The following is a 15,176-nucleotide window of genomic DNA, read 5'->3' as shown; positions in this document are numbered from 1 at the left end:
AAGAGATCTAAGGTACAGAGCTCCCAGCTTCCTACCCCAGCTTTAACCAGAGTAACCTGGCCTTTTGCATACCTCCCCTGGTAGCCTAAGCTATCACTGGACCAGCAACAATACTTATCATTACTACCTATAGATAGGAGGACATTATTTCATTTTAAACATGGTACTTTTAATTTGTTTGACCTCCTCCCTGCTGGTTGATGAGAAGTTGGCTCTAGTTTTATTTCAACTATAAGTTTAGATTGTGACCCCCATCTCCCATTTCTTCAGTGCATTGAATACTGACCATTATGGAACACTTCTTAAAAGCACTGCTGTGTTTTTCTGCCTTAAAATTTACTTTCACTGTGTCTCTGAACCCAGAATTTAAGTGTTATTCTCAGTTTGTTGTCTGAGGTCTTAAAGAGCAAATAATTTATCCAGGATACACACAAGGGCCTAGACTCATGCTTGGGTTTCTTAGCATACTTGACTCCTTTAAGACTGGTATTCCATCCACTGAGCTCTCCTTTGCCTTGGCTTTCTCTAGACAATGATATATTTCTCTATCAAGAGGCTTGAAACAAAGCGGCTACCAAAGCACTTAAAGATGAGGAGGCTCCTAATTAGTCCTTCAGATATTTAAAAGGGTTTTGGGCAGTTTGTGTTGATTTAGATATATTCATAATCCTTGTCATGCTATTGTTTTGTTTTTTTCTTTCTTTCTTTTCTTGTCTCCTTACAGCCAGAGCTTCTATTACTTACAGAATTTCCAGTCCAGCATTCCCAGTTTCCAGTGTGCTCTTTATCTCATCAGACTTTTGATCATCGTTTCAGAGAAATCTGCTGCTACTCAGAGGAGGGAGAAAATTGGTGATGGGCCCAGATTTTCTTACTTCTCTCCATGATTAGGATTAATAGCCCAAGCTGTAAACCTGGGATTTCCCAGGACTTTGTGCATTTTTACATGTAAATCCCAGATAGCCTTGGACATGCCCTCCTGGTATATACCAAAGACGTTTTTTCTAGATGGAGCTATGAATTTATTTCTGCTGATATTGCTTAGTTTGGTTTTGTTAGCTTAACTGGCTTGCTAATTTTCTGTTTTGCTTAAATATATCAATATCCTCCCCCCTTTCTCTCTTTCTTAATATTTTTTATTATAAAATATATATATTAAAAATTGATAAATTTTAAAGTACATTTTAACAAGTAGTTTTAGAACAAATTTCAAAGTATGGTATGGGTTGCAGTTCCACCATTTCAGGTGTTTCCATCTAGTAGTCATATTCATTTGTTAAATCCTATCTTCTCTGACAAAACTCCTTCTCCTTTGATCCTGCTCTTACTCCTTGGGATATTTGGCAATGGCCATTCTTATTTCTTTATGTTTAAAGGGGTGTTGACATTATCCCCCCTACCTTTTTAAAATGAGGTTAATAAAATGAGAATAGAAGAAGAAATTGGGATCAGGTATAAAGGAAGGCCTGGCTCTTTTCCTTTAGTCATCTTTTGTTGCAGCTTTTGGAATGCAACTTACTGATTATATATACTAGCTGGCAACACAAACAGAAAACAAGAAGAAAATGTTAAGGAAACCTTTATTATTCCCTACTGATTATAAGGGAAGACTTTTGTCTCTATGAGGTGGCCACTGATTATTGGCCTCTCCACCTGGAACAGGATTGGCTTTCCGCTGTTTAACAACATTCCTTTTCTGTGTGTGTGTGTTTGTTTTAGTGTGTTACAGGACAGGATGAAGGGGTCGTATTCATTGGGTCTTAGATGGATTTATTTCTGGCAGAAGGGCCAGTGAAACAGGAACACATGATAGCTTTTTAAAAAATTGTTAGACCAGAAACATCAAAGTGAGTTTAAAAATGTAATCCTTTTGATCAATAGTCATCCACAAAGGCCTGAAAGACGAGAGTAGAGTACATTTCACATACATGAGTTCTCTTGTTTCTCCAACAGCTTCCCTGGCCCGGCAGTTCCTCTGTCGGGTGTGGCCAAATGGGGAGAAAGAGAAGAGTAACATCTGTAATGACCAACTCCATTCTTTGCTATGGTAAGATATTTGTTTTTTTCCCAGAAGCCAAATACCCTTTTTTTTCCATTTTGCTTCTGAAGGATTCCTCTAACCAAGATCTAATGACCTGGGTTAGGGGCAACTTGAATGTAATGAAGTAGATTTGAAATGAACAGCATTTGGAATATGTGGCTGTTAAGATCCTCTAGTTTTGTTTTTACTGTCAATTATTCCTTTTTATTAAATCAAATTATAGAGGAAGTAGAGTCTGTGGTTGTAGCCTACCTTTTAATCAGTGAATCAAATACTTATTTATTGCCTTCCATTCCAAGACATATCCATCACCTCCAAGGTGTCGTAACTATTTTTCCAATTAAGAAATCATTTACTTTTCCTCCTGACTCTGTTTGGAATCCTTGTTTTATTGAAAATAAGCCAAGGAATTTTAAAATCTAATGCCTGGGAACATACATCTCAAGAAAGAAATCTTGACTTAGGGAATCCTGCATTGTGTCCATTTTCTTATGACTGTCGATACAGCATCTACCTGGAGCACACAGACAGTGTTCTGAAGGCCATAGAGGAGATTGCGGGTATTGGTGTCCCAGAACTGATAAATTCTCCTAAAGATGCATCTTCCTCTACATTTCCCACACTGACCAGGTAAGAGAATTCTGTCCTCCAGATCTTTCCCTAAGATAGACTCACATTGTCTAGTGTGAGAATCCAAATAACTACTTTAATCCTCATCTAATTCTGATATTCTGTGAGATACCATGAGGTCTCCTCAGATGTTAAAATCATTTCATTCAACTCATATTCATTGAATGCCTACTATGCACTCTTTCCAAGGGGCTGTTGGCCAACTCACATGAGAGGACCTTGTTGAGGAATGAGTTTTCAGTATTAGAGTCTTTGAAGGCAGTTAACTTCTAGTCACCAAACTTCTCTCACTACTATCATTCTTTAAACTTGAGGCCATTACCCACGTATTTAATGACCTTTGAAAAACAAGGTGGTAGTTGTAATTTATCATGTATTTCTCATAGTAGGTTTTGTGTCTCATAGTATCAGTAATTATCTTACACTTTTATAATTACACTTATAATTACACTTTTATAATTTATAAAGCACTTTCACATTCCTTATCTCATTTGATCCCTCAGGAAGGTATCATTACCCCTATTTTACTGATGAGGAAAAATGACTGTCAGAGAGGTAGCTTGCCCAGGCTTACACAGGCAATGAAAGAAACATGGACTTAGGGCTCACTCAGATCTCACCACCACTTCACTGTTCTTTGTATGCTTTCTTCATAAGGTTAATTCTGTTGTTTCACAGACCATCTTCTTGGGCTCATTTCTGAAATTTCTGAATCTCTTCTACTCCCTGATCCCCTTACAGTAGACCCTAGTGCAAGTACACTCAGAGAGGTGGGGAAGGAAATTACTTTTGGTTCCCTGGCTTCTTCCCAGGAAGTTATCACTAACCAGTTTATCGTTATGTGGGTACACACCCCCATAACTGCTTCCCCCCTCTTCTAGGCATACATTTGTCATTTTCTTCCATGTGATGATGGCTGAACTTGAGAAGACAGTGAAAGGTCTTCAGGCTGGCACAGCAGCAGACTCACAGAAGGTGGGTCAGATATTACCACCTCAGGAAGTAGACTCTGGATTATTTGGAAGATGCCCATTCTGCTATTTCTTAGGTCCAGGGTTTCTCCTAAGCTGTTTCTTTTGAGTTATTGGAATTTAGGATTTTTTCAACAAGCTCCTGGTTTAATTTCCCTTCCCTGTAGTTTGAGGAAAGGATTTGGCTCTATTTTCTCTGGATTCTGCATAGGGTAAAGCTTGGACTGCTCCCGCTGTGGGAAAAATATCTTTGGTTGCAGCCTGACATGCCTAACAGTTGGCCATTTGTGAGCTGGTCTGAGTGAGGAAGCCTGCTTGAGATGCTCTGGGGCTGGGTATTGACCACCTGCTGACCAGAAGTGAGCTAGGCTATTGAGAACAAGGGCTAGCATAGGGAATCAGAGAAGCCTCAGAGATCTAATGACTAGTGGGTATGTAATAGAAGCTTTTACCTACTTGGAATTAGTGAAGAGGAATAATCTTTTTCAAAAGTCTCTCTCTATAAGGTACTCTACTGATCCCACACATGCATGGTCCTCAGAGTCACCTTATGGGTACCCAGGTTGCCACATCTCTTTGAAAGGATAATTGGCTTAGATCTCTAAAGAGCTATGTAATTAAAAAACTATTTAATTAGTAGAAATACAATATGAGGAGTATTTGGCTATGATTCAGGGGTGCCTGTGTATTTGGCTGCCTCAGGTTCATGAAGAGAAGCTCCTCCACTGGAATATGGCTGTTCGAGACTTCAGTATCCTCATCAACCTGATAAAGGTGAGTATGGAAGCTTCTTGTCCCATCTCACTGGTCCTGGGATCTAAAACTGACTCTTTCTTCCCACCCATCCACCCACCTTTCCTTCTTCTTTTCTTGTCCCCATAACCCATCCTAGATAATCCCTTCTTCTCTCCCTAAGCAGTGTCTTTCTCCTTCCCTTCCTTCTTCCCTCTCTCCTGTTCCACATACTTATTGAACGGCTGCTTCCATGTATCATTCCCCCACATTCTCTCACCTTGCCTTGGGGATCCTCTGTGATCTGAGCATGCTCCCCACTATCCCCCTCTCCCAACCCTGAATGAATGCCTTCGTTATTCCTCAGATACACTATGTACTCTCACCCACTCCATGGTTTTGCTTAGGCTTTTGCCCCAGTCTAGAATGTCATTCTCTTCTTGCCACCTCTCTTATCCACTCATTTTTTTTAATTTTTATTTTTTATTTATGACACATAACCACATGCAAACACAAACATTCTTACCATATGATCATTCCGTTCTTGTTATATAATCAGTAACTCACAATATCATCACATAGTTGTATATTCATCATCATGATCATTATCTACTCATTCTTGATCAAGGTTTTGGATCCCTACAATGGCATCTTCTCAACATCTCCAGTTGTAATCAATTCTTCTTCCTCTTTGCTCCCTTCTTCCTTTACTTGAACTTCAGGTACAGTGAAAATTTTTTTCAGCTTTGTAATTAATTTAACTGTTAACATCTCTCTCCTCCACCAGATTCAGCTTCTTTAAGAGCAGGGATAATGTCTGCCTTCTTCATTTTAGAATTCTCTACAGTACCCAGACCTGTGCTTTGCAAGGAAAAAGAAGCTGGGGTGCTCAAAAGAGCAGACCTTAGCTTGGTTTCTTGTTTTTCATGTCTCCAGGTGTTTGATAGTCGGCCTGTTCTGCATGTATGTTTGAAGGTGAGAGATTTACTGGGTCCACTTTCTTGTTTGTTCTTCCTGTGGATCTCGATAGGAGAGAGCCTCAGCTGAAATGAACTGCTTAATACCTTGCAGAGTCTCCATCATTGGTACTTACAGGTAGTAATTTAGGGAAGGCAATGGATATGTTTTCCCACACAAACTGGAGGACTGAAGAAGCCAATTTTTCTGTGAGTTTGAAACTTTTGATCAATGTCTTTAGAACTAGGAGGAATGGCTTTAAGGCAGTAATCCTCCTCCCTGCTGTTCCTTCCCAGGGAAGAAGGAAGAATGAATAGTCATTCTTTTTAAAGCCTGTGGGCAGCTTCTAAATGTGGGAGTCAATATCCTGATAGTGCTAAGCTTTTTTTCCATGGGGATTGCCCCACTTAGTTCTAGATTTGATGGTAAACCCAACTAGTTAAGAGATAGGGACTGTTAGGGAAGAATGCTTCTTCCCTACCCCTGATGTTTCCTTCCAAGTAGATGATGCCCCATTATTGCTATCTCTTGGCCTCTCTCTTCCTCTTTACCTATTCCTTCTTGGGAGTAAGTTGTCCTTGAGGAGCTGGAGTTGCCTTCTCTCTCACTCTTAAGCTGAGCAGGTTAGCCCCTGTCCATTAGCTGTGTCTGAGGTAGGTAAATCTGCCTAATTCTGGGGCTTCATTAGCAGGCCCATTTGGTTTTTGCATTAAGTTACTTTCTCCATATTAGTCTTTTGGATCCTTCACAATTTATTGTTTATATATAAAAATAAATCTCGGGCGGGCCACGGTGGCTCAGCAGGTAAGAATGCTTGCCTGCCAAGCCCGAGGACCCGGGTTCGTTTCCCGGTGCCTGCCCATGTAAAAAAAATAATAATAAATAAATAAATCTCCTGCGCTGGGTGATTCTGTGTTGATAAAGCTCAGCTAGAGATAAACAGTGTGTCTCCTCTCTTCTTCAGTATGGGCGTCAGTTTGTGGAAACATTTCTGAAGCAGTGTATGCCGCTCCTGGACTTCAGCTTTAGAAAACACCGGGTAAGAGCTGAGAGCAGTTGCCTAGCAAATGTGTCCGTGGCGAACCCTGGGCTGGCCTGCGAGCTGTCCCCTTGCCTCAGGTTCTGGGCCACAGTTCTACTCGGACATCTCTCATCCACTTGAGCTATAGCCAGAGGTGTTCAAATGGAACCTAGTATTCCAAAGTGGTCTCAACTTAGATCTACTCTTCCTTTATCTACTCCCAGTCTGAGTGTGGTTGTTAGTTTTAGCTAGACTTTATTGTGCTGCTACACTCCGATGGCCTCATGTATCAGTGTGTCATTTGCTTATTCATAACTTTGTATTTCTCTTAGTCTACTCTCAGGAATAAAACAAAACAAAACAAAACAAAAAAGACTGAACTAATTTGTACCATAAAAGTCTTAGCTGTTATTATGGAAACTTGTGAGTTTCTTAGCCAGGTGGGACCCCAGGGCTGGAATAGTGAGATGGGATGGAAACAGAGTTGATGATTTCTTTTTTTTTTTTCTTAATATTTTTATTGACAAATCTTCACACAAACAGTCCATACATGGAGTATAATCAGTGGCTCACAATATAATCACATAGTTGTGTATTTGTCACCATGATCATTTTTAGAATGTCTGTATCACTCCAGAAAAAGAAATAAAAAGAAAAAATTCATACAGCCCATGCCTCTTATACCTCCTTCTCATTGACCACTAGTATTTCAATCTACCCAATTTATCCTACCCCTTATCCCTCCTACTATTTATTTATTATCCATATTTTTTTACTCATCTGACTGTCCACTGGATAAAATGAGCATCAGACACAAGGTTTTCACACTCACAGTCACATTATAAAAGTTATATTGTTTTACAATCATCTTCAAGAATCAAGACTATTGGAACACAGCTCAGCAGTTTCAGGTACTCCCTTCCAGCTACTCCAATACACCATAAACTAAAAAGATACATATGTAATGCATAGGAATAACCTCCAGGATAACCTCTCAACTCTGTTTGAAATCTCTCAGCCACTGAAACTTTATTTTATCTCATTTCTCTCTTCCCTCTTTTGTCAAGAAGGCTTTCTCAATCCCGTGATGCTGGGTAACAAGCTCATTCATAGAGTTCTGTCCCATATTGCCAGGGATATCTACACCCTTGAGTTATGTCTCATATAGAGCAGAGGGCGTGGAGTTCACCGGCCAAGTTGGCTTAGAAGGCAACGTCTGACTAACAAAAGAGGTTCTCTAGGGGTGACTCTAAAGCAAATTTTAAGTAGGCTTAGCCTGTCCTTTGCAGGAATAAATTTCATAGGGACAAACCCCAAGATCAAGAGCTTGGCCTATTGATTTGGTTGTCCCCACTGCTTGCAAGAATATCAGAAATTCTCCTTTCTGATGTGGGAAAGTAGAATACTTCCTCCTTTCTCCCCAGTCCCCCAAGGGGACTTTTCAAATACTTCTTTAGTCACTGCCCACATTACTCTGGGATATATTGGGACATCACACTAACCTGGACAAACCAACAATATCTCATGCCCTAATCAAGAGTCCATGTACTTATGGTGTTCAGCTGAACTGACCATACAAGTTAAATCAGGTAATGCGCTATCCAAAATACAAATTTTGCACCAACTGTACATCTCTCCCTTTGGTCTCACACAGAAGTTGACGTTTTAAAATATGGTTGATATGATCCTTTACCTTGTATTCTGATCTACCTTAGTCCTATCCAGATCAGCTTCCTTTGTATCTCTAGTTGAAGTCTGATCCCCTTTTCAACTTTTTAAACAGTTCCTATATGGGGTACTGCTGATGATTTCTTATACATATTTAGCAATTAAATTCTGTGAAACAGTCTCACAACACTTGATTGGTCCCTTATAACCCAGAGAGAGAAAAGGAAATAGGAGAATTTTGTCCTAATATTGCAATTGGGAAAACTGAGGCATGTAAAACTACATTATCTTTTAACTCTCAGGTTTACATTTTTTCACTGTAAATGAAGAAAAGAGGAAAAGTTGAGAATGACAGCATTCCTTCTATGTGAGAGCCAGATTGAGATGGTTAATATATGGCTAGAATCTGCTGAATTTATCCTCTTTGAAGCCCTTGGTTACAAGGATATCATATATCTAAAATGAAATGAAAGCATTTCATATGACATTAATGAATTGTGTTGATTATAGGAAGATGTTCTGAGCTTACTGGAAACCTTCCAGTTGGACACTAGGCTACTTCATCACCTGTGTGGGCATTCCAAGGTAAGAGGGAAAACAGGTCTTGCACCAACCCTATTGTTTACTTGTTCTCCAATTACTCTTTCCTTTATTACCCTTCTTGATTCTATATATCTGGGGATGAATCTGTCCAAAGGTAGTTCATTTAGAGTGGTCAGATTCTTCAATGTTGACTGAGACCGAGTAGACATCTAGAAGGAAATTTCAGCATCTATAATTTGGCTCAAATGCCATAGTCCTCTTTCCTTTTGGACCTCTTCATTGGTAAGATGTATTACTGCTATAAAGTACTCTGGGTGGAGGAATATTATGTAAGAATAACTCTGCTAGAGACAAGAAGTGGTTCTGAAAGGAGTTCTTTTTAGTGCTATTTAACTTAACTACTTGTCAGAAACACATCTGTCTCTTGTGAGAACTTTTTAACATTAAAGTACTTGTCTAGCTGAAACTTCTATCAGCTCCAATCTGCTATTGACCCCCTTTAGGGAATTTGTAATTGCTGTTACTGTGCTCTTTAGCTTGGTTTGGTTCCTTTTCATAATTTCCATGAGTTTTCATAATTTCTCTTTGTGTTCATCTATTCTTTTCCTGATTTCGTTTAGCTCTTTGTGCATATGAAGGTCCGTTTTTTAAAGTCTTTGTCTGGAATATCCCAGGTCTAATCCTTCTCATTAATGGTTTCTAATCTTTTAATCTCCTTTGTCTGTGTCATTGTTTCCAGTTTCTTTGTATGTTTTGTAATCTTTGTTGACATCTGGACATTTTGATATTTTAATGTGTTATGCTGAAATTTAGACACTGAGGCATCTGTTCCTTACACTTATATCCAGCTCGTGTTATGACAGAGCTCTCCTTGAATGCCAGGAGCTAAAAGAAAAAGATTAAAAAAAAAACATCTTTTCCACTCTGCAGATTGACCTGTGTGAATGCTCTCCAGAGTATGTCCATATAATAAGTTTAGAGAGAAGCTAAAGGCCAAAGTGTATGGACTTCCCTGGTCCATTCTGCACATGTGTCTTGTTTTGGGCATGCATGCAGCCCTAGGAATTCCTACCTTCATACAATATACATGTCCCACCTTACCAAGGAAACAGTTTCCTCACAGTCCTGGGCACTGTACTGTATGTCCAACAGCCAGCAATCTCTAGCCCCAGGCAGCCATGACTTGACTGCTGTCCCATACCATTCTTTTTTTTTTTTTAACTTTTTATTAATTAAAAAAAAATTAACAAAACATTAAGATATCATTCCATTCTACATATACAATCAGTAATTCTTAATATCATCACATAGTTGCATATTCATCATTTCTTAGAACATTTGCATCGATTTAGAAAAAGAAAAAGACAACAGAAAAAGAAATAAAACGATAACAGAGAAAAAAAAAGATTATACATACCATACCCCTTATCCCTCGCTTTCATTTACCACTAGCATTTCAAACTAAATTTATTTTAACATTTGTTCCCCCTATTATTTATTTTTACTCCATATGTTCTACTCTTCTGTTGATATAGTAGCTAAAAGGAGCATCAGACACGAGTTTTTCATATTCACAGAGTCTCATTGTGAAAGTTATATCATTTTTCAATCATCATCAAGAAACATGGCTACTGGAACACAGCTCTACATTTTCAGGCAGTTCCCTCCAGCCTCCCTGCTACATCTTGAACAACAAGGTGATATCTACTTAATGCATAAGAATAACCTCCAGGATAACCTCTCAACTCTGTTTGGAATCTCTCAGCCATTGACACTAGTCTCATTTCACTCTTCCCCTTTTGGTCGAGAAGGTTCTCTCAATCCCTTGATGTTAATTCTCAGCTCATTCTAGGGTTTTTCTCAGTCCCTTGATGCTAAGTCTCAGCTCATTCCAGGATCTCTGTCCCACGTTGCCAGGAAGGTCCACATCCCTGGGCGTCATGTCCCACGCAGAGAGGGGGAGGGTGGTGAAACTGCTCGTCATGTTGGCTGGAGAGAGAGGCCACATTTGAGCAACAAAAGAGGCTATCTTGGGGGTGACTCTTAGGCCTAAATTTTAAGTAGACTTGACCTATCCTTTGTGGGGTTAAGTTTCATGTGAACAAACCCCAAGACTGGGGGCTCAGCCTATAGGTTTGGTTGTCCACACTGCTTGTGAGAATATCAAGAATTCAACTTGGGGAAGTTGAATTTCTCCCCACTCTCATCATTCCCCGAAGGGTGCTTGCAAATACTTTTCCATTCACTGATCGAATCACTCTGGGATTCATCGGGGCATCACTCTGGACAAACCAACAAAATCTCATGTCCTACCTGAGATTCCAAGTACTTACGACATTCAATCAAACGATCTACATGAGTTATATTAGGAAATGCTCTAGTCAAGATATAAATTTTGTAACAAATAATTTTTTGCTTTAGTCTCACACATAAGGTGACATTTAAAAGTATTAATTATCATCTGTTTTCAGCACCTTGCAATAATGACATTCCTTTGTTCTTCCTCATGCAAAAACATTTTTAAAATTTGTACATTGTACATTTCACTATTATTATACACTCTAGGCATTCCTAGATTATACCATCTCGATCTTTACCATCTATCTTTCTTTCTGATTTCATTTATGTCCCCAGCCCTCCTCCCTCTATCATTCTCACGTGCAGCTTCATTCAGTGTTTTAACATAATTACATTACAGTTAGGTAGTATTGTGCTGTCCATATCTGAGATTTTATATTCAGTCCTGTTGCCCAATCTGTATCCCTTCAGCTCCAATTACCCAATATCTCATCCTATTTCTATCTCCTGATGGTCTCTGTTACCAAGGAAATATTCCAAGTTTATTCACTAATGTCAGTAATATCAGTGAGACCATACAGTATTTGTCCTTTTGTTTCTGGCTAATCACACTCAGCATAGTGTCCTTAAGGTCCATTCATGTTGTTACATACTTCATAACTTTATTCTGTCTTACAGCTGCATAATATTCCATCTTATGTAAATGTCACAGTTTGTTTAGTCAACAGTCTGTTGATGGACATTTTGGCTGTTTCCATCTCTTGGTAATTGTTAATAATGCTGCTATAAACATTTGTGTGTAAATGTCCATTTGTGTCCTTGGCCTCGTTTCCTTTGAGTAGAGACAGCATATAGATGGGTGCTGTTTTTTAATCCATTCTGCCAGACTATGTCTTTTGCTTGGAGAGTTTAATCCATTAACATTCAGTGTTATTACTGCATGGGTAGTACTTTCTTCTGCTATTTTGCCTTCTGGATTTTATATGTCACATCTAATTTTCCTTCTTTTTACCTTTACTCATAGTCTTCCTTTCTACACTCTTCTCCACACCTCTCTCTTCTGTCTTTGTATCTGTCTCTAGTGTTCCCTTTAGTATTTCTTGCAGAGCTGGTCTCTTGGTCACAAATCCTCTCAGTGATTTTTTGTCTGAAAATGTTTTAATTTCGCCCTCATTTTTGAAGGACATTTTTGCTGGATATAGAATTCTTGGTTGGCAGTTTTTCTCTTTTAATAATGTAAATATATTATCCCACTGTCTTCTCACCTCCATGGTTTCTGCTGAGAGATCTGCGCATAGTCTATTGGGCTTCCCTTGTGTGTGATGGATTGCTTTTCTCTTGCTGCTTTCAAGATCCTCTCTTTCTCTTTGACCTCTGACATTCTGATTATTAAATGTCTTGGAGTATGTCTATTTGGATCTATTCTCTTTGGGGTACGCTGCACTTCTTGGATCTGTAATTTTAAGTCTTTCATAAGAGTTGGGAAATTTTCAGTGATAATTTCCTCCATTAGTTTTTCTCCTCCTTTTCCCTTCTCTTCTCCTTCTGGGACACCCACAACACGTATATTCGTTTGCTTCATATTGTCTTTCAATTCCCTGAGTCCCTGCTCATATTTTTCCCTTTTTTTTCCTATAGTTTCTGTTTCTTGTCGGATTTCAGATGTTCCATCCTCCAGTTTAGAAATCCTATGTTCTATCTCTCGAAATCTACCATTGTAGGTTTCCATTGTTTTTTTCATCTCTTCTACTGTCTTTCATTCCCGTAAGTTCTGTGATTTGTTTTTTCAGACTTTCAGTTTCTTCTCTTTGTTCTTTCCTTGCCTTCTTTATATCCTCCCTCAATTCATTGATTTGGTTTTTGATGAGATTTTCCATGTCTGTTCGTACATTCTGAATTAATTGTTTCAGCTCCTGTATGTCATTTGAATTGTTGGTTTGTTCCTTTGACTGGGCCATATCTTCAATTTTCCTAGTGTGATTTGTTATTTTTTGCTGGCATATATGCATTTAATTACCTTAATTAGTTTATTCTGGAGATTGCTTTCACTTCTTTTATCTTGGGTTTTCTTGCTGGATGAATTTGTTGTCTATCTGTTCTTTGACATTCCGTTCAGCTTTATCTGGACCTTTAGCTTAAGTTTTGTTTAACAGAGGAGAATTTTTCAGTTCTTGTTTTCTTGTTTCTTACCCTGCTTGTGTGGTGCCTTCCCCCACACACACACACACTTAAGAGGGTCTACTTAGATATTATAGACCCCAGCCAGATTTTCCCAGACCAAACTGGCCTCCTATCAGGAGGAAAGAGTCACCTGCGTCGGTTTTCCCTGAGGGTGAGACCCAGCAGGTTGAAAGACTTTCCTGTGAAATCTCTGGACTCTGTTTTTCTTATCCTGCCCTGTGTGTGGCGCTTGTCTGACTGCAGGTCCCACCAGCATAAGATGATGCGGTACCTTTAACTTTGGCAGACTCTCCCTGCTGGGGGAGTGGTGGAGACAGAGGAGAGGTTGTAGGCTGGTTTTAATGGCTTCAAATTACCAAGCCCTGGTGTTTGAATTCCTTGATGGAGGAATTCCACCTGAGTTGGGCTTCACCCCTCCCCTGGGGAGGGCACAGGGCCCAGACAAGCCCCCAAAAGAGCTCACTTCTGCCTATGCCTGGGGCAGTTGCAGCCTGAAAAGTCCTGCTGCCGTATCCAGAGGCAGTCAAGCCTTTGTAGATACACAGCCACAAAAACCTCTGTTTCCTTCTTTTTTTCCCCTTTTTCTGTCAGTCTTGCCCCCTTGGCGCCAGGGCAAAAATGAGCAACCTCCGCTTTGATCAGGTTCACCTAAGCTGGGGGCCTATTTTTAGTAGTCAGAATTTGTTAATTAGTTCCATAATTGGCATTTGATTGTGCCCAGTCCCTGCTGCTGGTAAAGTCCTTTCCTTTCCCCTCTGGGAAGCGGCCTGTGGGGGAGGGGTGCTGGCTGCCGAGCTTTAGGAACTCATGGTTGGGGGGGGGGTGCTTGCAGCTGGTCCAGACTGGGGTACGCTGTGTGTCTGGTCACTGACGTGGCCCCAGGAGCTGTTCTGTACTGTTTCTGGTTATTTAGTAGTTGTTCTGGAGGACGAACTAAAACGAGCACGTTGTTAAGCCACCATCTTAATAGGTTTTTGACCTGTCCCATAGCATTCTGTAGGAGAGCTCTGTGATCCGCCTTCTACATGCAGGGCAAGTTCTGGGATGGCAAGTCCCGCAGGTCACTACCAGAAAGACTGAGCCAGATATACATGCCCCCAGTGTATGCGTGAATGTTATTCCTCCCTATAGAACCAAGATCGGAGATCTGCACGGGAAGTGTGGGCCAGCTCAGTGGAACCAGATATTAAGATGCCTTTTTCTTGGTTTGGCACTTGTACTGTTATTGCAGTCCATTAACTGTCTTTGGAGCTTTGAGAAAGATGTTTCTGTCAGTTTTTGGTGGTTTTCAAAGCTTCTGTTGGTTCATAGAACCCTGAAGCTTCTGATTCTGTCATCTTGATCTGCTTCCCACTTGAAACTTTACAATTAATAATCCATTGTCACTTTTGTCTGTCAAAGAAAAAAACTGCCCCAGATGTTAAAGAGGCAAGGATGACTTTATTCAGAGGACTGTTACAGCAGGGAAGAGAGAGGAAAGCTCGACTGTTTAAACAAAGGACAACCAATTTATTAAGGGCTGGTAGTGGATTAGAAGAAAAGAATAAGGGGAGTTGATCCCTGAGAGGGGTGATGGATTTAGCTACTTTATTTAGAATGTTTTCCCTTGCAGTAATTTATTATGGAACCTGTAAGGGCTGGGAGAGAGGCACAGGGAAACAAGGAATATTACCCATTTAGGGCCTCTCAGGTGCCTGGGTAGCCAGGGGAAAAAGAGAGGGAAGGGGAGGCTAGAGGCACGTTTGATGTTTAGAATAGTTAGGATCTGAAGTTATCCTTTTTTTCTCCTTTTTTTACTGTAGAGTTGTTTTTCTCTGCAGTCCCACAGTTGCAAGATTGGTTTCAAGGTAGTCAGGACAAGGGAGCAGTTAGGGGCACATGAGGGGTGAGACTGGCAGCTTGAGAGAAAGAAAAAGTCTTTGTCGTGTCTGAAGGAACATAAAACTATAGGTTCTGCAGTCACGAGCAGATGAAATGATCCTTCTATCCAGTTCCTCTTGCTCACTTCTTTCCCTAGTTCTAAGTTTAGAAAATACTGAACAATGGAATTTAAAGACTTTCTGAACTAAACAGGCTACTCTCTGTTGTTTAATATCAGCATAAACATATTCAAGAATATTTTCGGCAAATTCAC

The 15,176-nt window shown here is 39.9% G+C and overlaps 1 protein-coding gene across 6 annotated transcripts in view; it reads left to right on the top strand.

Annotated features, from left to right (window-relative positions):
- The window catches only part of FANCD2 (FA complementation group D2), a 134,934-nt gene that overhangs the window by 114,684 nt on the left and 5,074 nt on the right, over window positions 1-15,176 (top strand). For 5 of the 6 annotated variants that reach the window (XM_077116574.1, XM_077116572.1, XM_077116573.1 and 2 more), the window contains 8 exons: window positions 725-852; window positions 1,954-2,047; window positions 2,549-2,671; window positions 3,553-3,646; window positions 4,345-4,416; window positions 5,311-5,349; window positions 6,296-6,370; window positions 8,531-8,605. In XM_077116574.1, the coding sequence (XP_076972689.1) occupies window positions 725-852; window positions 1,954-2,047; window positions 2,549-2,671; window positions 3,553-3,646; window positions 4,345-4,416; window positions 5,311-5,349; window positions 6,296-6,370; window positions 8,531-8,605 (700 nt within the window). Of the gene's footprint in view, window positions 1-724; window positions 853-1,719; window positions 1,848-1,953; window positions 2,048-2,548; window positions 2,672-3,552; window positions 3,647-4,344; window positions 4,417-5,310; window positions 5,350-6,295; window positions 6,371-8,530; window positions 8,606-15,176 lie in introns of those variants that run through there. The other variant, XR_013157781.1, reaches the window with a different exon arrangement.

Source organism: Tamandua tetradactyla, chromosome 9 (assembly GCF_023851605.1).
Source record: "Tamandua tetradactyla isolate mTamTet1 chromosome 9, mTamTet1.pri, whole genome shotgun sequence".
Lineage (NCBI taxonomy): Eukaryota > Metazoa > Chordata > Mammalia > Pilosa > Myrmecophagidae > Tamandua > Tamandua tetradactyla.
This window is presented reverse-complemented; position numbering and strand designations above follow the sequence as displayed.